The sequence below is a fragment of the Electrophorus electricus genome, chromosome 3 (assembly GCF_013358815.1).
Source record: "Electrophorus electricus isolate fEleEle1 chromosome 3, fEleEle1.pri, whole genome shotgun sequence".
Lineage (NCBI taxonomy): Eukaryota > Metazoa > Chordata > Actinopteri > Gymnotiformes > Gymnotidae > Electrophorus > Electrophorus electricus.
The window spans coordinates 2,157,501-2,183,712 of record NC_049537.1 but is presented as its reverse complement, the minus strand read 5'-3'; the positions used below and the strand labels follow the sequence as shown (position 1 = coordinate 2,183,712).

Sequence of the window (26,212 nt, the reverse complement as noted above, 5' to 3'; positions counted from 1 at the left end):
ATGGATGTCCATTATTAATAAAACGGGAGGGCGCCACGTACTTCAGCATTTAAGATCTATGTGCCTCAGGCTGCTTACTATGTTACCACGTGTGTTATACGTTTTAGGTGTGGAATTTTAGGCCTGCCGTGTGGCTAAGTCGGGGTGTTTTTTTAATAATAACGTGTTAATATAATAATTTAGTTTTGAATGGTTATTTAATAATAATGCGTTACCTACACTAGTCAGGAAACAGGTAGCGTTTACCTTTACTATATTTGTGCATGACAGGCCTTTGTTAAAAAGACTACCAAAAGTCACAATGGTTCAGTCCGAGATGCAGAACACCTTGTGCACTGAGCACCCTCGTCTCACGCACGCGTGGATTCTGACGCGCCGAGCTCGCGGCTGTGCACGCTGATGTCCTCCTCCGGCAGTGATCCTCCCCAGCGGACGCGCAGCGGCGATGTGCTGTTAGCGGGCACGCGGCGTTTATGAGGCATAAACCAATTAGCAGCAAATCACTAGACAGCGTGATCGACACGGACAGTGTTTGTGCAGTAATGTAAAGATGGCGAGACTGCTTCACAACTTGCTGCTGTTGTCCGTCTGGCTCATGCTAAAGATTAGACTTTTAGGCTACTGGGCTTTGATATACGGTTATTGTGCCCTCTGCACGGGCATAGCATTGTTCAAACTTTGGTGGAATATTTTACTAAGGCCGTCTACAACCTTCCAGTGGACAATTCGCGAGACACCCCCGACATGTCTGAATGACACGTCCTTGGGAACGCACTGTTACGTTAGGATCAAGGTAAGGCATGCGATTCCTTATGCGTAGTGTCCTAAGTAAAACGGATGCTCGACAGCTCAAGCCCCGCAGCCGTTTGTGCTGAAACGGGCCTGTGTTTAGGTGTTGCGAGCTGTTCCTGCGAGGTGAGAAACTGAGGGTCCGTTGTTTGCATCAAGGCTGTAGCGCTCCGCACCTCCGCTGTCCACCCCCGAGTGGTGCTGAATGGCGCTACTCGCAAACTCGCAAACCCGAGACCATTAGGCTTTGCCTTGCGACGCATGCATGCGTGGTTTTTTTGGGGTTTTTTTTGTTGTTTTGTTTTGTTGGGGTTTTTTTTCTTAAGTTTTAGTTGATAGGACAGCTCAGTATTATGTGGAGTATTATTCGCATCAAGCTGACCTTCGTCTATTAACGGCGGTGGCAGGTTTAAGTTGTGCACGTCTGCAGCCGTCCTACCTGTTTGACAGTTGTCTGCCTTGCCGTGACATGCACACGTACACTAGTCGTCACGTGAATAGGCAGGCCAGGTACCCTATAGTTCTGTTGTCACATTCCATTTCCCTGATAATCACATAAAGGGCAAATTCAACTATCGTGTTTTAAAACACTTCGGCCGTTACAAAACCTGCCAAGATGTTTGATGCCGTTTATAATCAGTGAAAACGATGTAAATGTATTCATAAATATCGGTAAAAGATACAGGTACAATATTTGCAGAAGCGTGTGTGCAGGATTCCTTCACTATGGTTACCTTTAAAGCTGTATTTTAAAAAGCCAGTGATATGAATGAGCCTTAATCAACAGCAGCTCCCACTTTAATGAAAGGGGTGCAGACCTTAGCAGAGTAACACTACATTTACTGTGAATCATAACTGTGCGCTTTTTCTTTGCGGTTCCAGGAGTCTGGACTCAGATTTCACTACGTGGCCGCTGGAGAACGGGGCAAACCTCTCATGCTGTTTCTGCACGGCTTCCCAGAGTTCTGGTGAGGCCATCAGCAACACAACTGCACGCTCATGCTCACACCAGACAGAAGGTGTTACTATGGAGTACCAACAAGCAGCATTAGGAGACATTTCATTATGTGAAGGTGTAAGGAATTGTGTTACTGCCACATATGGTGCAAGTCCCTGCGGGAGCAGATTAGGTGCATATCAGAAGTTAATCATACTTGGTGCTCTTGAAGAACGGTGCGCGAGACAGGTAAAGTGGGACGTTTCAACGGCATGGTGCTGGTTTTGTTGGTGTGACGTCCTCATTGCGGGTAGTGAAATTTTTAATGCTCCTCAAAGCATGCGGTAAGAGTGATGGCATGAAACTTCATACACAGCTTTGGGAAATAAATGGTTATTTAGTCCAAATATTATTCAGAATAAACAGTCGGTCAATAGCTATGTAAATTAATAATGCATAGCAATATCGCACGGGCCAAAGAAAATTCTGTTATTGCAAGAGGCTTAAAATAGTATTCTATTTCAAGTACAGTCAATAGGCCATCATCTATAAAACCAAAGAAGCCGATAAAAACAGAAAAAAAACATTTACAAAATAAAAACGAACACAGGACAGGCAAAAATCACACCAGTCTGTGAAGTCGAGATGAGGCACGAGCTCCTAGCGGCATAGCAAACTTCAGATGCACAGCCTCTGCTCACGAGTACCTCCGAACGGACATTACACAAAGCAGGATGAAGTCTCTGCAGCCTGAGAGCAGTTTGTGTGGGGAAACATCTCCCATCCCCACACGACTGAACGCTTGCTGAGTCTCAAAAAGGAACATCAACTGTTGTTTTCTGGGGTGTGTGTGCATGTGTGTGTGTGTGTGTGTGTGTGTGCGGGGGGGGTGATCATGTGCAGAACGACACTTGGAGACATGCTTCAGAGAGCATGATGGCTTAGTTGCTGAGGCGTTTTGAGTCACACTGGGAGATTTGTGATGAGACTGGAATAGAAGACAACATTCCCACTGGAGAAAACCAAGCTGCGACGGATGCAGGAAAAGCACATTTTGGAGAGAGTTCTGTTGTGCTGGCAGGGTGGCGCGTTGTCGGGGCCCAGTGAGGTAAACCTCCGACGGAATGAAGGCGGAACGATCGCGCACGTCAGCGCTCGTCAGACACCATGAAAATGGACAGATCACCTCGGAGTACTCGGAGCGCTTCCTGGAGCCCCTGGCCTCATCCGCCATCCGCCGGCCTCTGACAGCGAGGCACGTTTGCTAATTTTGTCTGACCAGCAATAAAATCAGTGAGCTTATCCTTGAGGAGTTACTGCCTCGCGAGTGACAACAGCATTCACGGCAGTGTAACACATACCTACAGACAAGTCTCTGTTCACAATCCTAAACAAAACGGCTAAAATAGGACATGCGGGATATACACAGAGTGGGGGTAGGGCGGGGGGAGCAAAATATCCGCCTTTCCTCTGCTTTGTACGAAAAAGGTTTTATCATTAAAATTGATTTTTTGAAAGACATGGATGAATTAAATAATTCACCCAGCTTCATACAGCAGTCCTACACAGTCTGCAAGCTACAAACATGGTCAGATCTCAGATCATCTTTAGGTATACGCTGCACTTCACTGAGTAAACAAATAACATTTTCAGCATATAAATGCATATAAAAACCATTTTAAATGGATATAATGTCACCTGAGTTGAAGGGAACAGTGATTTTATGAATGTCTCCATTTTCCTGAATTCAGCACTTGTTTTGCTCAGATGTCAACACATGCTGAGAGGCAGGCGCGCGCCGTGTCTGCTGGGTTCCACCTGTCAGATAAGCTTGATTCCAACAAAGCCTCAAACTCCTTTCACAAGGCGTTGCTTAGGGAGTCTTTCACTTGTAGAGTCCATGGTTAGTTACACACTTAAGTTCCTCACTAGCACACACACTTAAGTTCCTCTCTCTAGTACAAGTACACACCTTTCACATTATTTTTTCTGTAGTTAATTAATAATTCTTAGTGATGACAGAAATATATCAAGTAAGATTAATGGCTCTCAAGCTTGAAGGAAAACTCAACCTGAGCTTAAGTGGTGAAGCAGCACGTCCTATCACGGTGTGAGCACCAGCGTTCTGATTCTCTCTGTTAAGCACAGACATCCTGAGATTCATGCCACCACTGAGAAGCCGCTCCGGAGTGCCTGTATTTTATTCTGTCGTCGTTCTCAAGTATGAGCTGGAGCGTAGACTGCCAGGGTGGACTGTGGAGGGACGGGACAGGACGCCTGTCGGGCTGCACAGTGTGCAGCTTGTCTGCGGGTCCAGGACACGTGGGACCACTGGAGCCATGAGGACAAGGAACTACAGAACAAGGCCTCTCCTGTGCCACTTTAGTTTGGTGCTTCCTCTATTTCAGAGCAGGGTGTGGTGTGTCTCTAGGTGTGTGTATGTGTGTGTGTGTTATATTTAAAGTCTGTTATATTTAAAAACCCATCTATATTTGAACATATTGGGATATGGTGCATGTTGCCTATGGAGATTGGGCTATCAGAATTACATCCAGACTTATGTCTTTTCCATCTCTTCAACACATGCACACACACACACACACACACACCCACACACAGTCCTCAGCTCATACATACACACTCTGCAGTCTTTCCCTGCAGAAAGAGCCCTCGCCCCCCCCCCCAAACTGAAGCGACTGTGCACACTTCAAAATAGCTTGTCATCACACGTGTTATCTGAGCTTCTACCCCAGCACCCGGCCTGTGCAGACATGTAGAGGAGAATTCCTCCCTTCCTGTGGAAAACCCCACCACAGCCAGTGCTTGCATTTATGTAGGGAATTCTCAGAAGCAGAATTGCTGTTATTAGTTCGGTTAATGAGAGTTTAAGGATAGTGGCTTTGAAGATGTTTAGTAGTACGCTTGTACCATGGTTAAGGTGATATCGTCAAAGTGGCAATCAGAAATGCTTCTAATGCTTCAGACATTCTTGTGTCTGTGATCCCTGTGCAGAAACTGCTGCTTGAGGCTGTAGCAATGCAGAGTGATGTAGTAATACAGTGTGATGTAGTAACACAGACTGTGATGTAGTAATACAGTGTGATGTAGCAATGCAGCATGATGTAGTAATACAGAGTGATGTAGTAATACAGAGAGTGATGCAGTAATACAGAGTGATGTACTAATAGTGTGATGTAGTAAAACAGTGATGTAGTAATAGTGTGATGTAGTAATACAGAGTGATGTAGTAATAGTGTGATGTAGTAATAGAGTGATGTAGTAATAGTGTGATGTAGTAAAAAAGGGTGATGTAGTAATACAGAGAGTGATGTAGCAATACAGAGTGATGTAGTAACCCAGAGTGTGATGTAGTAACACAGAGAGTGATGTATAATACAGTGTGATGTAGTAACACAGTGTGATGTAGTAATACAGAGAGTGATGTAGTAACACAGAGAGTGATGTAGTAACACAGTGTGTGATGTAGTAATACAGAGTGATGTAATATGTAGTGTGATGTAGTAATACAGAGTGTGATATAGTAGCACCTTCGGTCTGCCAGTCAGTTCTTCTCATCTCTGTGATCCCATTAAAACCTCACTGCGTATGAGGAGTTGTGCTTGCGGCCATGAATAATGAATGTTGATGACAGATATCACTGCCCATGCAATATTCTGTAACACGGGTCTTAGGACATGCAGTGCCTATCCTCATATTAGCGTTTATTTATCGAACGTAACAGCAAGTGCACAAATATAACTCAAAGCTGCATGGATGACGTTATCTGCAGTGCAGGTCTGGTGACTGATCGGGGACATGTCCCCTGTATCCCCACAGGTTCTCGTGGAGACACCAGCTGCGCGAGTTTAAGAGTGAGTTCCGCGTGGTCGCCGTAGACATGCGGGGCTACGGCGAGTCTGACCTGCCCCCCTCCACTGAGTGCTATCGGCTGGACTACCTTGTCACCGACGTCAAGGACATCGTGGAGTACCTGGGTAGGTGTGGCCTCCTCCTGCCAGACTGAAGGAGCTGAAGAAGCCGTGATAGTGGTACATGGCTGTTAGAAGACGCGCTTAAATCATCTCTGCGTCGTGATGCTCTCCTCAGGTCATATGACCTTCAGCTCACTTAAATGCCAGCATCATTAGTAATAGTGCCAGGATTCACCTGTGGGATGTTGGGATTTTGTCGGGAGCTCCGGAGTGTTAGATGGGTATGATTGTCATGTCTTCTGTTTGGGCTTTGATGCAGTCCTGTTGTCTTTATAGAGCTAATAAATTCACCAATCGGGTGGATGTTTGAGGATGGATCTCACTTGTCACATCCCAGCTAAATTCTCCTCAGCATGTGTATATTTATGTATGTGTTTGTGTGTGTGTGTTCATGGGCTTGCCCTTCTACTGGGTCTCAGCTCTTTGACATCTTGATAATGTTTTCGCAAAACCTGACCCAGAAAAACTGTTGTCCTTCGTTCTGAGCGAGGCGCAGATACATAACCTTCCAATCACGCTAGCCAAGGCCTCTACAGGAGGGTGGTGTGTCTAATGAATATTTATATCTATAGTGGAGTTATTTCAAACAGCAAGAAGCCAGTTGACATACTGTTTCTTGCTAATTATGTTAGTCTGGGCCTGCTTTTTCCAGTTCCCATACTGGAATGCCCTTGTATCTCCCAGTTCCAATAATGGAATACTCCTGCACTGCACAGTTTACTGATTTTCATAATGCAATGAATTTAGCTAATGAAAGCATTCATAATTAGCTGGGGCATAAATCATGGGGGAGCATAAAACTGTACAGTGTGGGGTAACTGCACAGCATGGACAAGCAACAACATGAGACTATGGGTAAATCATTCATTTATTATTTATTATTATATTCATTCATTTGTTATATTATATTATAATTTATTTATTGTATATTCATACATTATATCATAGCAGGATATAAACAAACAAGCCCTTCGAAAACAAATTGATATAAAATATATAGTGAAGAAGGTCAGTTTGGAGCTTGTTTGAGTTTTTGAGTCACCTTTTGGGTACAGTTACATGTGGGTCATGTGAGTGCGCTGAGTTGAGCTGGTGTGGACGTGTTGGGGAGATCAGGGAGGGAGGATGGGGTGACTGACAGCGGAATGAGCCAGTGGGAGGAGGTTCTCGCCACATCCTGGCAGCCAGTGTTCTTAGCTGTTGGTTGTTATTTATCAGACACTCTCAGGGGGACGTGGCCTGTACAGTGCCCTAGAGCTACACCTCCCTAGCAACATACACCCCTAGAGTGGGGAAAAAAAAAACCGCACGCGACGTGTCGAAAGAAGGTCCGACCTCTTTTGCCCAGACGACTCCAGTACACTTCAGCTCGGTGTGTCGTAATGCGCCTGCATGAGTCAGGAGGACACAGCAGTGTCGGAGGCCAGCGATCAGAACGTCACCCCCTCTGATTCTCCCTCCAGGCTACAACAGATGCTTCCTCGTGGGCCACGACTGGGGGGGGATCATCGCGTGGCTCTTTGCCATACACTACCCAGAGATGGTGGCCAAGCTGGTGGTACTAAACAGCCCCCACCCGTGCGTGTTCGTCGGTAAGCTCTCCACTTCTTCCTCCCTCCCTCTGTCTGCGCGGGACGCGTGTGATGGCCTCCTCTCAACGTCACGCCCAGCTCCCAGAAGCTTTGCTCCGATTAGCGAAGGAGTAAAAGTGTGCCTAGCATAACTGAGAACGCGGTGTTGTCTCCGAGTCCTTCGAGGGACTGTCTCAGGACGTCTGGGGGAGGAGACAGAGGGGGTAATTACTGGAATGCTTCGGGAGTAGACGCAGGAGATTGGCCCTGGTGCTTGCGCAGTATCACTTTATCATGTCTAATCCATTGCAAACAGCCTCTGCCCCATCAGAGACCATTTTTTTGCCCCTGGGTTCCTCTTTACCCCATGTGTTTTTGCAAAGTGCCCCATGGGTTTCTGAAATCCTTCCCTTCTCTCCTCTGCCCAGATTATGCTCTTCGCCACCCCAGTCAGATGCTCAAGTCCAGTTATTTCTTCTTCTTCCAGCTCCCTCGTTTCCCAGAGTTCATGCTGTCCATCAATGACTTTAAGGTGACCTGCTTTCTCTCTCACTGTTCCCATCTAATCAATGGTATCATGTCAGTAAAGCCATTTAAACTGGTTACTTGTATGACAAGTATTTTATTAACTGTTCTCTTTTTAAAGAGGTTAGAAAAATGAATGAACACAATATGTCCTCCTTGACCTGTTGCTTGTCCTGTTACCTACATGAACCAGGTTGTGTGCACGTGACCACCCATCAGAGTCAGGATCTTTATTCACTGAGTACCAGACGTATAAGGGATTTCTCTTGGTCCAGACATCGACACAATGTTCTGTAAGAAAATATACAATACTACTAATCAAAGTGACCCCTCCAGAGACCCCCCCAGTCCTGTGTAGCTCAGCCCCCACACCCCAGACCTTCTCTGCCTCTCTGCCTTCCCTCGCCAGTCAGAGCATCGAGCATCAGAGACGCTTGTTTACGCTGCTAACGTTCCTCGGTGCAGCGCGACCCACAGCCCACACGCTGGTTTATTAGCGCCCTGCCAGGCTGACCCATGTATCCACTTCTGTTCTGCAGAGCGAGAACAGCAGCGTACACAACTTCACTGCCGCCTGGTGCACCGCTGAAACCAGTCCTGATTGGGCAGGGCTTAGGGAGGCGTAACGGAAAACAGCCCTCTCTCTTCATCTCTAGCGCTCTCTGTCAAGTCAAGATGGCTGTACTGGCATGACTGTGCAAATTACAATATTGCCAAAGCGCTGGAAGTTCAGTTTCAGTAAATTAACATGTGTTAACATATTCAGAATCTGATTAGCTGTATTATTCAAAGTAACATCAGCAAATATAATAATAACAATTACAACAAAAGTACAACTGCCACCTTTCTGTCAGTCTCTTTCTCTCTCTCTCTCTCTATCCATCTATCTCTTTGTCTGTCTGTCTCTTTTTCTTTGTCTCTTTCTTTGTCTCTATCAAATCACATCAAAACGGTTTATTGGCATGTCTGTACCAAACACAATACTGCCAAAACACTGGACAGTTTTACTTTTTTTATATCAGCAGAAAAAACCTACTGATATAACAAAAGGACCAGGTCCACTACCAGTAATAATAATAATAATAATAATAATAATAATAATAATAATAATAATAATATAAACAGTGTTGACATTATTAATGACATCTAACAAGCCATTAAAACATTAAAAACATATAACTAGTTAATATGTAGTATGTGTGTATGTGCACACGCGCACGTGTGTGTGCACGTGTGTGTCTGTCTGTGTGTGTGCTTGTGTGTGTGTGTGTGTGTGTGTGTGTGAGTGTGTGTGTGTGTAGGGGTTGGTGTGCGTGCGTGTGTGTGTGTGTGCGTGCGTGTGTGTGTGTGTGTGTGTGTGTGTGTGTGTGTGTGTGTGTGTGTGTGTGTGTTTGTGTAGGGGTTGTGTGCGTGTGTGTGTGTGTGTGTGTGTGTGTGTGTGTGTGTAGGGGTTGGTGTGCGTGTGTGTGTGCACTTGTGTATGTGTGTGTGTGTGTGGTTTAGTTGGTTAGTTGGTGCAGTAGTAGTAATGATGTATGAGGAGGTTGTCACTGACAGTCTCTTAAGTGATGTTGCTACATATTTTGCAGCAAGAGTTGCTGTGTGCTGCTCTCTCTCTGTCTGTCTCTCTCTCTGTCTCTCTCTCTGTCTGTCTCTGTCTCTCTCTCTGTCTCTCTCTCTCTCTCTGTCTCTCTCTCTGTCTGTCTCTCTCTCCCTCTGTTGTATAACTCTTTCACTCTGTTGTATAACTCTTTCACTCTGTTGTATAACTCTTTCACTCTGTGTCGTTTCTATGGGTGGCCTGTTTGAGTGTCTTCCTTTCAGCCTGCAGGGTTTACACAACATGGCCCAACAGCTCACAGGTGAAGGACTGTGAGGTGAAGAATTTTGCCCAGAAGTGAATTTGCATTTCAAACTGCTTCGTTACACTGCTCTAATATTACAGCCAGTTGAAAAATATATGCAGTTTTTTAGCAGTTAAAGAATTAGCATGGGACTGTAAAGAGAACACCAGTGATACTGTTCAATCAGAGACAACAGTTAACATGAACGTCCTATTCTTGAACACAAGTATACACCAAGTAAAAGTTTCAATTCATCACCAAAACAGTCCTTGCTCATTTTGGACCCTCCTACCCACTACGGTGTCCGTGGGGTGCGTGGGCTGTGCCGTCTGACGTGTTTATACATGTGCGTGCGTGTGGTTCCGTAGGCTTTGAAGAGCTTGTTCACCAGCCGGAGCACAGGCATCGGCCGCAAGGGCCATTGGCTGACGGCCGAGGAGCTGGAGGCCTACCTGTACGCCCTGTCACAGCCTGGAGCGCTCACTGCAGCCCTCAACTACTTCCGCAACGTCTTCAGGTGAGCACAGCCCCAACACAACCTCTCCCTGTGCTGACTGGCCTCAGATGGGCGAGTGCTGCCCCCCTGTGTCAGAAATGAGTACTGCTTATCACGCACCCTTTCAAAGCAGTGGTCACAAATTAACAAGCTTAAAATTGTTTACCTTAAGTCATAAACATTGTTTACATTTTAAAATATTATTTTATTTTTTTCCCTCTGATCAGTGGAATGCGATGCATTGTACCTCGTCACTGAGCTCCACGGTGACGCAGGGTCACAGAGTGTTGGCAGGACCTGTCGCATTCTGATGATGTCACAGGTGCCTGTGGCCGGGAGCGGTGGAGAGTGTAATTATCCCTGCTCTCGGCGAGGGAGGGTTGCTGTAACTCCTCTCTGCTGGCCAGTACTGGATGACTGTCATCTCCGCAACAACACCGTGTCAGTAGTAATTCCACGGCACGCGGCAGTTGGCTTCACCTGCTGGCCCATGCGGTGGTTGGCTTCACCCGTATGCCTCAACTAGCATGTGGGACGAGGTGATGCCGACACTGTGGAGATGATCGGAAAAAACACAAATAAATAAATAACAATGAAAACATCTTTGGTCCGAGATGTTATGCTGAGAGCAGTTCTCTGTCAGATCCACAGAGTGAGATCATAGCTAGCTCAACAATCACTGATTCAAAATGAGCTTGATTAAATTAATTCATTGAAAATGTAAGTACTACTTTTATTGTGAGGTGAGGTTTAGTATTAAGGACTGTGAGGTGAGGATTTTAAGGTGCTGTGTGGTTGCTGGGTGAATGTAGGGTATTACGGCCCTGGCTGAGGATGTTCTGTCAGCGTGGGAGCGGAGGGTTCATGGGTGGGAAAGGCTTCCATCTGCTCCTAAACCAGGATTTGTTTATGGCTCAGAGAGGAGTGGGTGTGTGTGTGTGTGTGTGTGTGTGTGTGTGTGTGTGTAGGGGTTGGTGTGCTTGTTTGTGTGTGTGTAGGGGTTGGTGTGCGTGTGTGTGTGTGTGTGTGTGTGTGTGTGTGTGTGTAGGGGTTGGTGTGCTTGTGTGTGTGTGTGTGTGTGTGTGTGTGTGTGTGTGTGTGTGTGTGTGTGTGTGTGTGTGTGTAGGGGTTGGTGTGCGTGTGTGTGTGTGTGTGTGTGTAGGGGTTGGTGTGCTTGTTTGTGTGTGTGTAGGGGTTGGTGTGCTTGTGTGTGTGTGTGTGTGCGTGTGTGTGTGTGTGTGTGTGTGTGTGTGTAGGGGTTGGTGTGCTTGTGTGTGTGTGTGTGTGTGTGTGTGTGTGTAGGGGTTGGTGTGCGTGTGTGTGTACGTGCGTGCCTGCATGCGTGCGTGTCTTAGGGAGGGGAATAATAAGGTAATGATATTTGCACTAATAGACAATATGCCATTTTGAGCTGTATTTGTTTGAAACCTTTTAATTAAGCACATATTAAAGAAAAGCAGCTACAATAACTTGCATGCTGATATTTGCTGTCTTGTAGCACTAATAACCAATCATGTATTATTTTATTTTATTTTTTATTATAGTGTATAAAATGAAATAATGCTACATTCTCAATCGGTAGAGATCAGTGATCCTACAGTGAGTCGTTTTGATTTATTTGGGTCTCTCACCACGTGGCTGTCGGTCCAGTTTCCTCCCCCTCCATCAGAGTGAGGTGCGCTCGCCGGTGCTGCTCCTGTGGGGAGAGGGGGACGCCTTCCTGGAACAGGACATGGCTGAGGCCTGCCGTCTCTACATCAGGAACCACTTCAGGCTCAACATCATCTCCGGGGCCAGTCACTGGCTACAGCAGGACCTGCCTGACATCGTCAACACGCTCATATGGACGTTCCTCAAGGAGGGGGAGGGGCGTAAAAACTACAGGAACTGAACCGGGAGATCCCCCCCCCCGGAGCTGAGAGACGAGCGCGAGGAGATGCCCGCAGAAGAGATAACAAAAACACAAAAAACACATTCTGATTAATGCTAGCATCCTTAGAAATCTAAAACAACTTCAATATTATTAAAATGCAAATAACAGAGACTAGATGCGAACCCAAGCACATTTGGAGAGAGGCTAAGTAGAGACGAGCACGTTTGATCCATTTTTCTCAAGTTTGCACATGACATTCGCCTTAAAAATTTGTCAGTGACAGCATTTGTAAGTGTGCGGCAAAACCTTGTGTGTGAGTTGTGTTGTGTGTGAGTTGTGTTGTGTGGCGCCTTCTGACTTGAAATTGTACCATTTTGCAACATAAATGACGTGCCATGTCTGTGGAAATTGAGCCGAGTAGTTGCTACTCCTGACAAACCTTCTGAGACTCCTAGAGTCCCTCACCTTCTCTATCAGGTAGTGTTGTCATACTGGAAAATATCCTTTCTGTCCCTTTTTTGTATTTTTTGAAAACATGTGGCTCAGATATTTGAGAATGTCCTTATTTCTGATCCTTCTGTATGATAAAATGTTTAAATATTGTACACTTTTTTGTATCTCTTCCTAAACACTGCAGATAAGAACTTCACTAAACCAGCGCTGCACCATTTTGGTTTTGTAAGCAAATAAACAGCATCACATGGACTCACTTGGTGCTTCTTTGGTGGAAATGATGCACCTAAAACATCTCTCATCATTCAGCTTCACTTTTAAAAAGTGTTGGGATGGAAAGACCAGCCACTCACGTCACACTCACGTCACACTCACGTCACTCTCATTGCGATGTTGTAAGTGCTAGCCATCTATTTTTATTGACTTGACCCCAAAACACTTCAGTGTTATTAACTAGTAGAGTCCCTTATCATCAACTGACTAACTTAAAAGGACACATCAAATCTGATTCCCGAGTAAATACATGGATTTTTTTCCTAGAAACACCTCCTGTAGGTATATAGTACACAGCTCATCTTTTACTGAGCACAGTTGGTGTTTGCTATCCTCGAACACTGCTCCTTTTCCCATCTCAGCACAGGATTGGGTAGTAGACCAATCTCAGCCCAGCCATTTCCTGTGCCAGCTCAACACGCATGGCTACCCCACTCCCATGCTGATGTCACTGTAGCGTTGAAAATTGTCCGGCACCCACATAACATCTAATCAGTGGTCCTGTGGTCAGAAACGGACCATTGGTGAAGAGACTAGACACCTTCTAAGGAACTATTGTGTATTCACATAGATGGGATACTGTAATTGTACACCTATAAAATACACATCTATAATACATGGTTACCTAATAAAGCAACTACTGTGTGTAGTTACAAAGTGGTTGTTTCCATTTAAAAAAATTAAATAAAATGTGGTTCATGAGTAAAATCAATTGCAGGCCACTATACGTGTTGTGTAGTTAACAAATATGACCACAAGAGGGCAGTGCTCTTCATTACAAGTCCAGTGGCTTCCAGCGCTGTCTTAGAAATCAAAATTACAGGCCACTCATGTGGATCGTCCTTTCCTGGGTTATTATAGAGCAATGCTACAGTGGGAATTTTTTTTTTATTAAGGGTCACTAAGATAGTATTTGACACATAGCGAGATTTTAGTTCAGGCGCAGATCTCCAGCCATGAGGACGCCGTGCTCGATGTGGAAGGAAGCGCCGAGTCGTGTCCACGTGTCTTGCAGGTCAGCGCTTTGTGTTCCGCACGCAGAGGTGAAAGCAGACGCGTTTGCGCGATGGAAGCGACAGTAACGTGCACCTTTCGCCGTGATTTTTAAAAGTGCAACCGCTGTGTGGTTTAAAGACCGCCGACGCTAGCATCTCTGCGTGTAACGAAGGTTTGTCAGCAGCAGTAGTGTGGAGATCGCGGTGCAACACGCCCAGTCTCCTCCTTCACTGCACTGGAGCTGTAGTCTGGGAGAGCTGGCGCTGCCGGGTTCGTCAGCAGTGGCACGGGGCCTTTCCCAAAGGTAACGTTACCAAGCAAAGTTTCGACCTTTGTTTTTCTGTCCTGCAGCTACAGTCCATGCGTGAAACCGATCGGGTTACAGCTCTAGCTGGTTTTCCTTCCGTGGCAGCTTTCGCTCATCATAAATGTGAGTATTTGAGCATTAATTTCAGCATAATCGGGCTGTGGGTTTGCAAATGCGTAAACGGCGTCGTATCCAAATGCGGCAGTGAGTTTGACATCTTTTGGTTTGAGAAATATTAAAAAGCAAAGCAAGCACGACTCGTGTTTTTTTGTCCCCTGTTCCTCAGCAGAACCCACGAGATGCCGTAAGAGCTCCCGCGTCGCCGCGTGCGGTACGGTAGGCGGCGATGCTCTCCGCGGAGGCGGCGCGAGAGCTCCGAGCCAAAGAGCGCAAATGCAAGTCCACCCTACGGGCGCGCCTCGCGACGGCGCTATCTGCAGACCTGAACAGGTGCGCGATCTGGTACCTGTTAGCTGGACTTCACCTTGATGCCTGCAGTAAAGGCTACTGAATCAGACCCATGCGTCAGATCTTAATAATGCAACTAGGATTTTTTTCTTGGGCTTTTGAATTGGGTCGCCTTATGTTCATATATGAATATCTTACAGTTTAATCTCGGACATGATTAGGAAAATAAACCATAACACATGTAACTATGTATTAGTATGTATGCGTCATATACCGTCATGTGTGCAATGAAATGAGCGTACGCGCGCTCCTTCGCGAACCTCGGAGCGTGCGTAACTGGAGTAACTTTGGGAGCGTGGTGGGTCACGCTCGAGTTCCACTTGACCCACTTGCCCGTCACTGTGGAGACAGGGGCGCGCGGGCGGCGGTTTCCACGGCAGCGGTCACAGTACCTTCTGCTCAGAGAAGTCTCATCGGCCCGCGCGCAGATGGACGCGTCAGTGCGACGTGAAGCGGATGAGGCTTCGCTCACGCGCGTTGTTGTACTGCGTAGTACTCTCGCTCTCTAAAACGTGAGGCGTGTGTGTGTTGAACGGGGCATGAAATGGGAGTCGTGTTTCTGAATTTGATGCAGCGTGTTCAATTTAGTGACGCAGAGATGGTCCGATGCTTTTTAAGTCATGGCGACCTGTTTTCAACACCTGGGCCGTTGCATCACCGTTGGTAGACAGGCAGACTGACTGACACTTTACTGACCGATTTCACTGATCCATGAGTAGAAATCGGGTACTGCAGTATTTACAATAATCTAGAATGCACCGATAGCAAGCGGACCACAAAACACACATACGTACGGCGTAGACTTGCATACATAAAGGGTTCGTGTCCCGCGTGTTTCAGACTGCTGCAGGATGAGCAGGAGGTGGACGTGACCCTGTGTGGGAGTTCCGGGCTTCGCCTCCCAGTGCACAGGGCGGTTCTCCTGGCCCGGGCTCCCCACCTGCTCCGGGGCGCCGCATCGGCTGCTTCCGTCATCCACCTGCAGGGGGCGGACTCCACGGCTCTCAAAGAGCTCATCCGGTATGTATCGCAATATGTCTCGTCCGCACGACGCACTCAGGCATCGTGTTTCTTTTATTTATTTCAACTGATTTGAAAACGGTCCATATTTATGTAGCGCATTTTACTGTAAGTCTCAAATTTGTCACACAGAAATAATAATTAAAAAAATCTAAGTTAAGAATAGCAGACAAAGTTTATCCGAAAGGTTGCATGAAAATGTAAAAATGACCTCAGAAGGTTCAGCAGCTGCCTAAATAGGCCTGTCTGTTTTCTCCTGCATTGTCACTGGATGACCAAACGAGGGCGCCGTGTCAGCAGTAGGGTTTTCCGCGTTCAGTTTTTTCTGTGGTTTCCCTTCAGCAAAATCTGGAGCTGTGATGAATTTGCCACGAGCACAAAAGAGTCCTGTTTACCGGTCACGATGGGTTTACCAAGCACGGTACAGGGTTCCTGCTGGTGTGGGGTGGGGAGGTCTTTCCTCCTGATGGCGATTGTGTTTACACCAGTCATTGCTACACACGGCCTTCTCTCCTACATTCGTGTGTTCATCTCTCCTGTGTCTCTCGCCTGTCCCCTGTCTTCATATATGTGCGTGCACTGGTTTGTCTCTGAGGCCCTCGACACATGTCTCGGTATGTTAGGGGCTGGATAGTGTGGTAGATCTTTCCACTAGATTGTGTGTGTGTGTGATATATATAATTAGTGCTATTGAGAACGTGCGGAGTGTTGGAAGTCCTTCCTTAGTAGTTTATAACAATTTACAAGCTTATGGATACTGTATTAAAACACTTGACACTGTAGTTGAACTTCAAGTGTTACAGTGTTGTTAGAACAAAATGTGATGCATCAAATGTCACATTTGAGGTGAAAATTGCTGCAATGTTAAACACATTGCCTACCCCTGTACTTTGTAACCAAACCTCTGATAGTCTTTCTCTCTCTCTCTCTCTCTCACATACACACACACACACACACACACACGATCTTTCTGCCTCTGTTACTGTGTGTGTTGTTCCTGAAACATTGCTCTGTGTCCCTGAACACTCCTTAAAATAACATCACCTTGGAGACGGCCCACGGTGAGCTTGCACAGCTACGATGCAGAACACACACACAGAGCGCCAAGCATTTCATGTTTTACCTGCCCTGAGACTAAATTTGTTGTTAAATCATGGTGAATCATGATACTTTAAAACCGTTGTCTTGATTTTTTCCTTCAAAGTTCCAAGATGATTTTGGGTTGTTGTGAGAAAGCAGTGTTTTGAAAACTCCAGCCAGACTGCGGTTGACTGAGTGCTGATTGGTTACTTGTCAAGGGGCTTCCTGTTCGATCCATTTCTGTAGGGTTGAGCATTCAGTCCTGTGACTGTAAAGCTGTCACAGAAACAGAAGCTGCAGGGAATTGTGGGTATGTCGTATCAGCAGTTTCCTGTCACGATATGCGTTGTATCGTGGGATCAGAGTGCAGCTGCGTAATGTGGGTGGGACATGACGCTGGTTAAAAAAAAACAAAACGGAATGATGCATAAGAACACACTTCCGAAGGATGTCACTTTAATAAAGCTCTACCTTTAACGGCTTTTACCTCTAATAAATCGCACATCTTTTAATGAGTCTCATGTCTTTACCATTTAATGAGCCTTGTATCTTTTACTTAATGATTGAATGAAATTTGTCCTTATCATTTAATAAACTTCATGTCTTTATTTTTATTGAACCTCCTGTGTTTATCATTTAATGAACCTTGTGTCTTTACCTTTAATGACCACGCAGAGAGGAGCAGATAGCAGGAGGATGGGGTCAAGGGGCTTTAACGAACCTCATGTCTTTTAACTCGAGTGAGTTTGTGAATGTAGTTTACGATGAAACCTCCAGCGACCTCCTGCAGTAGTGGCAGGGGCTCCGAGCTCCTGAGTTCCTCCTTTTCAGGAGCACCCTGTCCTCCTGCTACCTGCTCCTCTCTGCGTGCAGTTCTACAGGGCTGGCAAACCCTTGCTGAACAGGTCTCCTCTAATACTTCTGACACCACAGGAGAGTGTACACAGAGGACCAGCGTCCCGGGAAGATGAACGGTGCCGCTAGTGGAGCGGAGGGCAACTCGGCCCTCCTCAACGGCTCTCTGGCGGAGGTGGAGGAGGAGGAGCCACACGTCAGCTCGGATCCAGGTGGGACGAGGGAGGATTTCCACAGCGGCAGGGTGTAATTATCGAGGTCTCGTGATCTCCAGGAAAGTCTGAACGTTTACTGCCGTCTTCACAATCCCTAATGAATGCGGCAGCTAGCGTCTCTGCTAACCACCGGCTGCTAACAGCCGTAGCTCGGTCAGTTGTGCTGTCTGCTGCACACGCCCACAGCAGGCTTAGGAATGTCTGCGAATATAGACGTTTTTATCATTCCTGCTGTTCAAGTGCTCAAGCCATTTATTCGTAATGCTCTCTCTCTCTCTTTTTGTTCATCCTTCTCTCTGTTTGTCCTCCTTCTCTCTCTCTCTCTCTTTCTCTGCGTGCTCCGCCTCCCCAGACACTCTGCCCTTAGAGCCAGCCTCTGGCCTCGGTGCTGACCTTTTGGCCTTGTATGAAAGAGGTGAAGCGACTGACATCAGCATCCAGGTGGGGGACCGAGTCTTCTCTGCTCACAGGTAACCTCCCAGGTGGGGGCGGGGCCTCCCCGTCACATTCCAGGAGTCTTAAACTCCTTCACCATTTCAGACTGAGCGGCTTGGCTGTAATTCCTGTTCCCTTACGGTGTTTTCATCCGGACGGTTATCGGTACGGACTGTGCTGCGCTGTCGTTTAACTTGCGCTGCCTTGTCTTCTTGACATTATCCTGCTGCATACTCAATAATGTGAAGCACTGCAGAGGTTACCGACGTTATGTCCTGTGCGTAACTATGGCAACAGGGTTCTTCTGAGAGCACCTCCTCTCTTCCTCTCTCTTCTCTGCTGATCTCCTCTCTGAGCTCCTGTCATGGGGGCACTGAGGGGGTGTGTGTGTGTGTGTGTGTGTGTGTGTGTGTGGAGGCGCACGTGGAAACAAACGCCGTACTTCTCAACCAGAGCTAATGCCTGCATGACCTCCCACACACTCGTACCACAATCCACCACACACACACACACACACACACACACACAGGTTTCTTTCCCTGAAGAGGCTGAAGAATACGCAAACTATTAGACTTTTAATTTTTAATGTGCACGATGTGCAGCACTGTGTGAATTACCTGAATCAGAGTTTGACTCTGACTCTTTTGGGCGAGTTTGACTCTGGGTTAGAGTGCGACTCTGACTCTGGGTGTCTGCACTGCTGCAGTGGATTCTGCAGTGGAATTAATTCTGCATGATCACATTTGCACATTGTTTGCTCAGGAATAACGAGATTACAGAATCAAATATGTCTTGCGGAGGTTATAGAATGTTATAGAAATTTTCCCCCCGGCATCCGTCACAAACCACCTGCTGTAAGAAGGTTTTTTATTATTTGTTTAATCTGTTTTCAGGCAATCATTCCTCCCGAGGGCTGTAATTTACCCTGTGTGCGCACACACACACACACACACACACACACACAAAAATAGGCAGCCAAAAATACGTTTATTTTTAGATCAAATATGACTAAGAGGAGGTGAGAAGGAAAGCAGAGGAGAATGGAAGTGTGTAATCAGGCAAGATCTAAAAATGCGCAGGACTGACAGCCGCGCCCCTCAGCTGTGTCAGGATGGCCGTCCAGTTCTGCCTGTTGGGCAGAAGAAAAAGCAGGTTGTTCTTCAGTGTTTTATAACCGTTCTGCACTGAGAGAGGAGCTAGAGTCTTTTAGCTGGTCGGCCTGTCAGTCACTAACCAGGATGCACTTACACACTGCTGTCACTCCAGGGGCTGATTCACAAATGTAATGTGAATTGAGTGTGACGGATCAATCTGACCTTTCTCTCTCTCTCTCTCTGTGTGTGTGTGTGTGCGCGTGCGTCTCTCCTCCAGGTCCATCCTTTGTGCTCGCTCTCAGTACTTCCGAGCTATGCTGTGCGGCAGTTGGATGGAGAGCTCACACCAGTGCATCACCCTACAGGGGTATGTAAATAAACCCCACCCCCTATCACAGGCACTCCCTGTGCTTCATGCTCCTAAACTGAGTCCTACTGAATCAGACACTACACTAGGAAAACAATCGCTCCAAAACATTTTATGGGAAAAATGCCACAAAAAACACGACACCCCCCACACAGCTTTAGTGTCGGTGCAAACAACTGACCCTCCCACGAGCACTGAGAACAAGGCCCACATGTAAATCTAATCATAGTTTTCTGAGGGAAGGTTTTTAATGCCACAGTTGGGACTGGATGTTTAGACTGTGTAAAACAATAGCAGCACATCTGGTCCTGAGCAGCCCAGTGTAATAGCAGCTGCGTGGCCTCTAGGGGGCGCTGTAAGGAGCCCAGCCTTCCTCCCCTTTCCTGCTGGTTAGCATGTTCTCATATTTCTGCATTCCAGTTGGTGTTTGGTAACTAAACCTGGTCTGGTCGAATCTCAGTGCAGCTTACTGGTCATAAATTATTCATGCACTAGTCTGTTTTGTAAAGCGGACAAACAGATCTCTCTCTCTCCATCTGTCTGCGTGCGTGTGTGCGCGTGCACGCGCGCGTGTGTGTGTGCATGAGGTTTCAAATGCCAGAGACAGCGTGAGAGAGGGAGTATTTCAGCACGCTACCATTCAGTAAATTTCAGATCGTTTTAATATACTGTCATCTGTTTTGTGCTGTTTGTGCAAATGGCCGCACAGACACAGACAGCAGACAGGACCTTCCTCCTTGTCATGAGTCCTAGCATGTGCAGTCTTTAAATGTAAAATAAGTGGTGGGACAGTGTTGTTCCCGCATATTCAACAAAAGACACGCTTGTGATTGAAAACACTTCTGTCTGTTGAGGCATAAAACCTCCGCGGTGGTGTGTAGGAGTTAAATACCAGGCCAGCGTGCCTGGATGATCTGGTAGTTCCAAAACCCCATATGAGCTCACTTAAAGTTCTCCTCAACCAAGACGTTGTGTTCTAATTTAATTCACAACCAGGCTTGGCTTCATTTTAGTTTGGGTTTTTCATTTTTTATTCATTTTTTAAGGCATTTACAAACCTGAATACTAACGGGAATTATCTTTCAAGCATATGTAGAAAAATGCTGTTGAGAGAAAATGTTAACGGGATGTTAACAGGATTTTACACGAACACCTTCTACAAAGAACTGATAGAATGACTGCATGTTCACTATAGGATTTTTTGTGTGTGTGTGTGTGTGTGTGTTATTACACACGTACATTTCAGACTGGGCCCAGATGAGATGGAAATTCTTCTGTATTTCATTTATGGTGCCGTGCTGGATCTCCCACCAGGAACTAATGTGAGGTACAGTCAGACACCCACCCACCCCACCCACCCTTCACCTTCAGCATCAGCGATGGCACCTTTGATGACGTCGATGATGCCACATGTCAAGTAACTTGTGATGTCAGAAATCGCATGTCAGACGTGTGACATATCCCGTGTTCACCTCAGTCAGGCGGTGTTGGCGGCAGACATGCTGGGTCTGGACGGACTGAAGGATGTGGCAGAGATGGTCCTGACCAGAGATTACTGCCGATTCTTCCCGAAGGTGAGCTCCGAGGAGCGTTCTCCTCCGTGTTCCTTGCAGTGACGTGTCCGGCACCTCCTCCTGGTCTGCCACGACTGTGCACATTGGCCCGACAAAAACGTGCAAATCCCGGCCGCTGGAATCCTCCCTCGCAATGTGACGTGCGAGTTTAAGTGTCAGAGTACTGAAGACCCAGAACGGCTCTCTCGCTTATTAAGATTCAAAGTTTGGAGTGTTGAATTTGAAACCTAAAAATCCTGGCTGGCAGTGGCACCTTGCTAGAGGTCTGTGTCTAACTGAAACCATCCTGTAAGACCCCTACAGTCTGCTCATATTCTGGGTCTGAACTGGTGGTCCAGACTGACTCGGATGGCCACGCACTGTTAGTCATGTCATGTGTCGTATATATGGGTGACGCGTCATCTTCGGTTATTGCCGTTAACTGTTGTGCTGTTTCTTGTCATCTTTTTTCCTCACTTGTCGTCGCGCGTGCGCTGGTCTTGGTTCGCCTTCTCTGTCGTCTTGCTGCTGTACAGTCTCTTGTACGTCCCTCATCTCAAGTTTGACAAGTTTGGTTTGCTGTGCAAAAAAGAAAAAAAAAGAAAAAGTGAACCAATCTCCAAATTCCTGACACGTCCTGTGCTGTTGTAGTTTTGTTCGCTTGTCTCCTGGAGGAACTGCAATGCGTGATTCTCTCTCTCTCTCTCTCTCTCTCTGTCTCTGTCTCTGTCTCTGTCTCTGTCTCTTGGTATCTCTGACAAGCACTGCAGAACCCGAGCTCCGTCTGTCTCTGCATAGGCACGCTTTCTGTCCTGGGTCCAGACACGGGTCTGGACACAGTTCATGTTTAGAATTCTTCATGCATTGATCCAAACGGGTCTGCTTTGGTCCCTCCTGCTTCTCAGTGGAGTTAGCTCTACTCGGGATGCGGACCTGCGTGTGTCTTATCTGTGTTGCCAGTCTCAGGTTTTAACTCTCTGTAAAGTGAGCGTTGTTGCCGGTTTGCGTTTGAGCGCCGTGTTCTCTGCGTTCAGCTGAAGGCGGCCCTGCTAACTTTTCCGCTGTCTCACCCGCTCTGTTCCTCTGTCATCATATTCTCTCCTCTTTTCTCTTTCATGCCCCCCCCCCCCCCCCCCCCGGTCCCCTCTTATCTCTCGTCATTTTCGCTCCCCTCGGTACCACGTGCGGGACCTCCCCTCCTCATCACTCCTTTTTTGCTTTAGCAGGCCGAGGTTCGGACCCCAGTCGTGCACCGCTGGGAGAGATCTGGCTTGGAGTCAGCTGGGATAACTCTGGGAACGTACTGGGCACGTTGGCTGGTTTTCAAAACCCAAGCCATTATGACACCAGCACTGCGGCCGTGGTTAGAACAGCAGTTTGGACACCTTCGCTAATGCTGACTGACTCTGATGGAGCCATACATCTAGAGTACATCAGTCCCTTGTTACTTTAGCATCTACGTGGTGTTTAGATGTAGCTGAATGCGCAGGCAGAAGCTGCCACTCCACAGCGCCCCCTGTTAGTCCCAGCCTGTTTGTTTTTGCATCATGGCATGCCCTAGCAGACTCTTTGCAGGAGAAGCACGGGAGGAAGGGGGGCACAAATTTAACAAGTTTGAGCTGCAATGCGTCTTTTCTTCTCCTTGCAGCCTGTTGAGGGGGTTCAGAAGTCTGTTCTCGAGTGTCTCGCCATCAGCCACTCCATAAGGCTGGAATCTCTGTACAGCTCCTGCGTCCGGTGAGTCTGCGCTCCTAGAAATGTCGCCGAGAGGCACAGTAACTGTTGATTCCCGTTGGCCCGGCTGGATGGACTACGGCTCTGTCGGTTTGGTGTTTCTACAGGGAACCTGGTTCATCTCGGCACTGCGTCCTGCAGGATTTACCTCTGTGCAGAGTTCAGACAGAGTGAAACTGTGTGGACTTGCTCATATTGTGGGTTAGACCAGCGTGTCTCAACCCCGCCCAACACTTCTGAACCAAACCAGTCAGAAGCCTGAACACCTAGTGCAGGTGAACCCGCTGGGTTGGAGTGGGAATGTGGACATGCTCATGCTTTATGCTTACTGGTTAGTATATTTTGGAGGCAAAAAATTCCAAAATTGTTATTATTAGAGATATTAGAGGCCTGATGGAAGATGAATCATATGCTGCTCAGGCCTTTCTATCCGCCACCTGTACCAGTTTTGAAGTCCAACATAAGAATCAAACTACAGTAATTTAGACAGCGCTTGCTTTATTGGTTCATATGATTCATGTCATGTATTGACAGGGCTTCCAGTGATGCTTATGAATAAGTCCCTGAAACTTTAATATCAGACAATTATTTTGGCCCGACAAAATATTGGTGGATCCCTAGTATTGCATTCCTCTGTATCTGCTCCTAGTTTTTAGATGAACCATTAAAGCATTGTAGATTCACGCTATGGCAAAACCAGTTAAAGGAATGGGGATGATGCTTCGTCCAAGCCGCAGCCCAATGGTGGTTGTGTACGTGATGGCTTTCTGCTCACTGGTGTGGATACTGTGTAGAACAGGTTTTGTTCTGGTGTCACTGACCTGTATAATACCGCTGTTGGATTCTGTGGCACTGCACTGTTACGTGATACTGCAGCAAGCCATCTCCAAGAAGCCTTAAAGTAGGTCAGTTTTCCTTTAATGTGTGTGTGTGTGTGTGTGTGTGTGTGTGTGTGTGTGTGTGTGTGCGCTCATGTTCAGTTAAGTGTGTGTGTGTGTGTGTGTGTGTCAAACCAAAGAGTTGCAGTATTATGAACTATACTTAGATCCTAAAGCTTAGTTTAAATAGTTTGTCCTGCTCTTTGAGCTGATCTCAGAACAGCTGAGATGGTCTGATGGTACACTTGCTCTGGCCTTGGCCCTGCTCCACAGCTGGTCCTAGACCAGCAGAACGGTGTTCACAAGAACCAATGGAGCGGTATAGCGCAGGACGCAGGGGCGGGAGAGTTTATAAACACACTGTGCTTGAATACCATCTTCATCACAACGCTCACAGTACCATCATCATCACTGTCGTCATCTTCATCACTGCACTCAGTACTGCTTCTTGTCTTCTCTCTCATGTCAGGAGTTTAATGGAGCTCTTAGATGAGGTAGTAGGCTACCTACAGCTGACTCAGCTTGGACTCTCTCCCTCTCTTTTTATTAATGGAACAAGAGAGAAATAAAAACACCTCGTGCTGTATGAATGGACAGAGAAGTCTCAGTGGAGCTGCTGTTTGTGCCATAACATTTTTTTCCCCAACTGCTCATTGGCTGATGGACCGTTACCTTGGAGACAACCACAGAGCTGTGATTGGAGCATGTGAGGCAGATCAGTTGCCTTTCTCTGGTTCACCATTGCAACAACACTGTGCAGGAGCAGCATTTAGTAGAATGTAAATCCCTTTCATATCCAAGTATTTTTCAAGTATTTATGAGCTAAATTCTAAAACAGTGTGAATATAATTCAACTAGAACGAGGGTAATGGGACGATAAATTGGGAGAGAAATCGGATCTAAAACTGAGTGGGAATAAAAACACAGTGTCTAAGCAGGACCCAAGTAAGACCATGGTCACACCGGACAGAGGTGTGAGGTGGTTCTATCAAACCCAATGAAATCTGTCGATTCGTGTGTGTGTGTGTGTTTGCAGGTGGGTGGCTGAGCATTTTGTGAAGTGCTGGTCAGAGAGAAGCTTCGCTCTCCTTCCTCCTGAGCTGCAGAGGAACTGTCTGAGCGCCGTCACCAAAGCCCTGGTTTGTCTCTCTCACAAACAAGCTTGTCCAGTGTCCACTCTTTGTCTTTTTTTTCCACCCACAGGACAGGAAGTCATTAGCAGGCCGGTCTGTCGTCCACGTGACCAGGCCAAGCTGTGTCCTTTTTTGCTGTTGCCAGTTAGAGGCCTTGCCGTGCACACAGTCATTACGGGCTCTAATGCAGTTTGTGGATGTCCGTGCAGCTGGAAAACGGACAGCACCTGACCTTTCCAGTCACAGCCTGGCTGCTTCCCACACACTCACACACGCACACACGGTTCCTCTGTCAGACCCGTGTGAGCTGTTGTCAGTCTGCTTCATGCCTCAGAAGCAGTGATGTGGAGGAGATGGGATTATGTCAGGAAGTGTCCACTCATGTTATCATGGTCATTACACGCAGCCTTTACTTACCCAAGACATACAGGAGTGTGTGTTCGCTAGAAGAGAGAAAAAGGGTGTGTGTGTATGTGACAGAAAGGAGGGTGTGCATGTGTGTCTGATGTTTTCAGGCTGTCTCTGCCGTGGGTAGGAGTGTGAGATGTGTGTGTCCAGATTAAGTGAGACGGCACAGAAATATTCTTGGAGGACAGAACCGCTCTCAGAGATCCACACAGTCCTGGGAGCTGTTCTCGTCTCACGACTGTTCTTTGAGCTGTTCTGATGCTCTGTTGCAAACAGAATGAGGTGACTGTGTGTGTGTGTGTGTGTGTGTGTGTTGCAGACGGTGCAGAATGTGGTGACTGTGCTATGTGGCACTGAACAGCTCATTGGCAGTTTGCCAGAGGTGAAGTGGGCCAAACAGAACCTCAGTCTGGCCACCGAACTGCAGGAAGAGTGTCTGAAAACCATCGTCACACACCTGCCCCGGGTCATACACACCTCTGCCTTCCACAGCCTCCGCAGGGTATACACACACACACACACACACACACACACACACACACACACACACACACACACACAATATCATCCCCATGCACACAAATGATGTTTTGCATGTACATACCTACTCTGAGTTATACATGTGACTGCCTTTCACAACTTATATAGGGTAGAATCTCATGTCTGACTGATGGGCTCTAGAGGGAGAGGATTTGAACACTGAGGCGCACACACACACACACACACACGTACCTCCAGTAGATCTGTAGATACGCAGCAACACACACACACATCTGTAACCGTGGTGTGGTTGGGTTTCTTAGAGGGAGGAGTTCACACGTGACCCTACCCTTCTGAGGAAGTTGTGTGTCGCTGTGCGGGAGGGCGTTACCGTGGAGAACTGCTGTGAGCTCTTCACAGCCGTTGACCAGCTGGG

The 26,212-nt window shown here is 47.0% G+C and overlaps 2 protein-coding genes and 1 long non-coding RNA gene across 7 annotated transcripts in view; 2 read left to right on the top strand and 1 right to left on the bottom strand.

Annotated features, from left to right (window-relative positions):
* The first annotated feature begins 344 nt into the window (after positions 1 to 344).
* Positions 345 to 12,732, top strand: ephx4 (epoxide hydrolase 4). Its single transcript, XM_035523930.1, has 7 exons — positions 345 to 793; positions 1,672 to 1,757; positions 5,564 to 5,721; positions 7,182 to 7,310; positions 7,718 to 7,821; positions 10,027 to 10,175; positions 11,805 to 12,732. The coding sequence occupies exons 1-7, from the start codon at positions 551 to 553 to the stop codon at positions 12,043 to 12,045; spliced, it is 1,110 nt and encodes a 369-aa protein (XP_035379823.1). The 5' UTR covers positions 345 to 550; the 3' UTR covers positions 12,046 to 12,732.
* Positions 8,035 to 11,119, bottom strand: LOC118241015. The gene is made up of 3 exons (XR_004775780.1): positions 10,402 to 11,119; positions 10,111 to 10,241; positions 8,035 to 8,105 (listed from the first exon to the last, which is right to left on the bottom strand). It is a non-coding gene; the product is annotated as an uncharacterized LOC118241015 (long non-coding RNA).
* Positions 12,733 to 13,564: 832 nt separating the features above from the next.
* The window catches only part of btbd8 (BTB domain containing 8), a 22,487-nt gene continuing 9,839 nt past the window's right edge, over positions 13,565 to 26,212 (top strand). For 2 of the 5 annotated variants that reach the window (XM_035523929.1, XM_035523925.1), the window contains exons 1-12: positions 13,565 to 14,179; positions 14,343 to 14,506; positions 15,365 to 15,544; positions 17,558 to 17,691; positions 18,047 to 18,164; positions 19,501 to 19,590; positions 20,837 to 20,917; positions 21,068 to 21,164; positions 22,792 to 22,880; positions 24,792 to 24,894; positions 25,616 to 25,798; positions 26,100 to 26,212. The exon at positions 26,100 to 26,212 is cut by the window's right edge and continues 58 nt beyond it. In XM_035523929.1, coding sequence (XP_035379822.1) covers positions 14,403 to 14,506; positions 15,365 to 15,544; positions 17,558 to 17,691; positions 18,047 to 18,164; positions 19,501 to 19,590; positions 20,837 to 20,917; positions 21,068 to 21,164; positions 22,792 to 22,880; positions 24,792 to 24,894; positions 25,616 to 25,798; positions 26,100 to 26,212 — 1,292 coding nt within the window. In that variant the 5' untranslated portion in view covers positions 13,565 to 14,179; positions 14,343 to 14,402. The remainder of the gene's footprint in view (positions 14,180 to 14,342; positions 14,507 to 15,364; positions 15,545 to 17,557; positions 17,692 to 18,046; positions 18,165 to 19,500; positions 19,591 to 20,836; positions 20,918 to 21,067; positions 21,165 to 22,791; positions 22,881 to 24,791; positions 24,895 to 25,615; positions 25,799 to 26,099) is intronic. The other 3 variants (XM_035523927.1, XM_035523928.1, XM_035523926.1) reach the window with 3 other exon arrangements.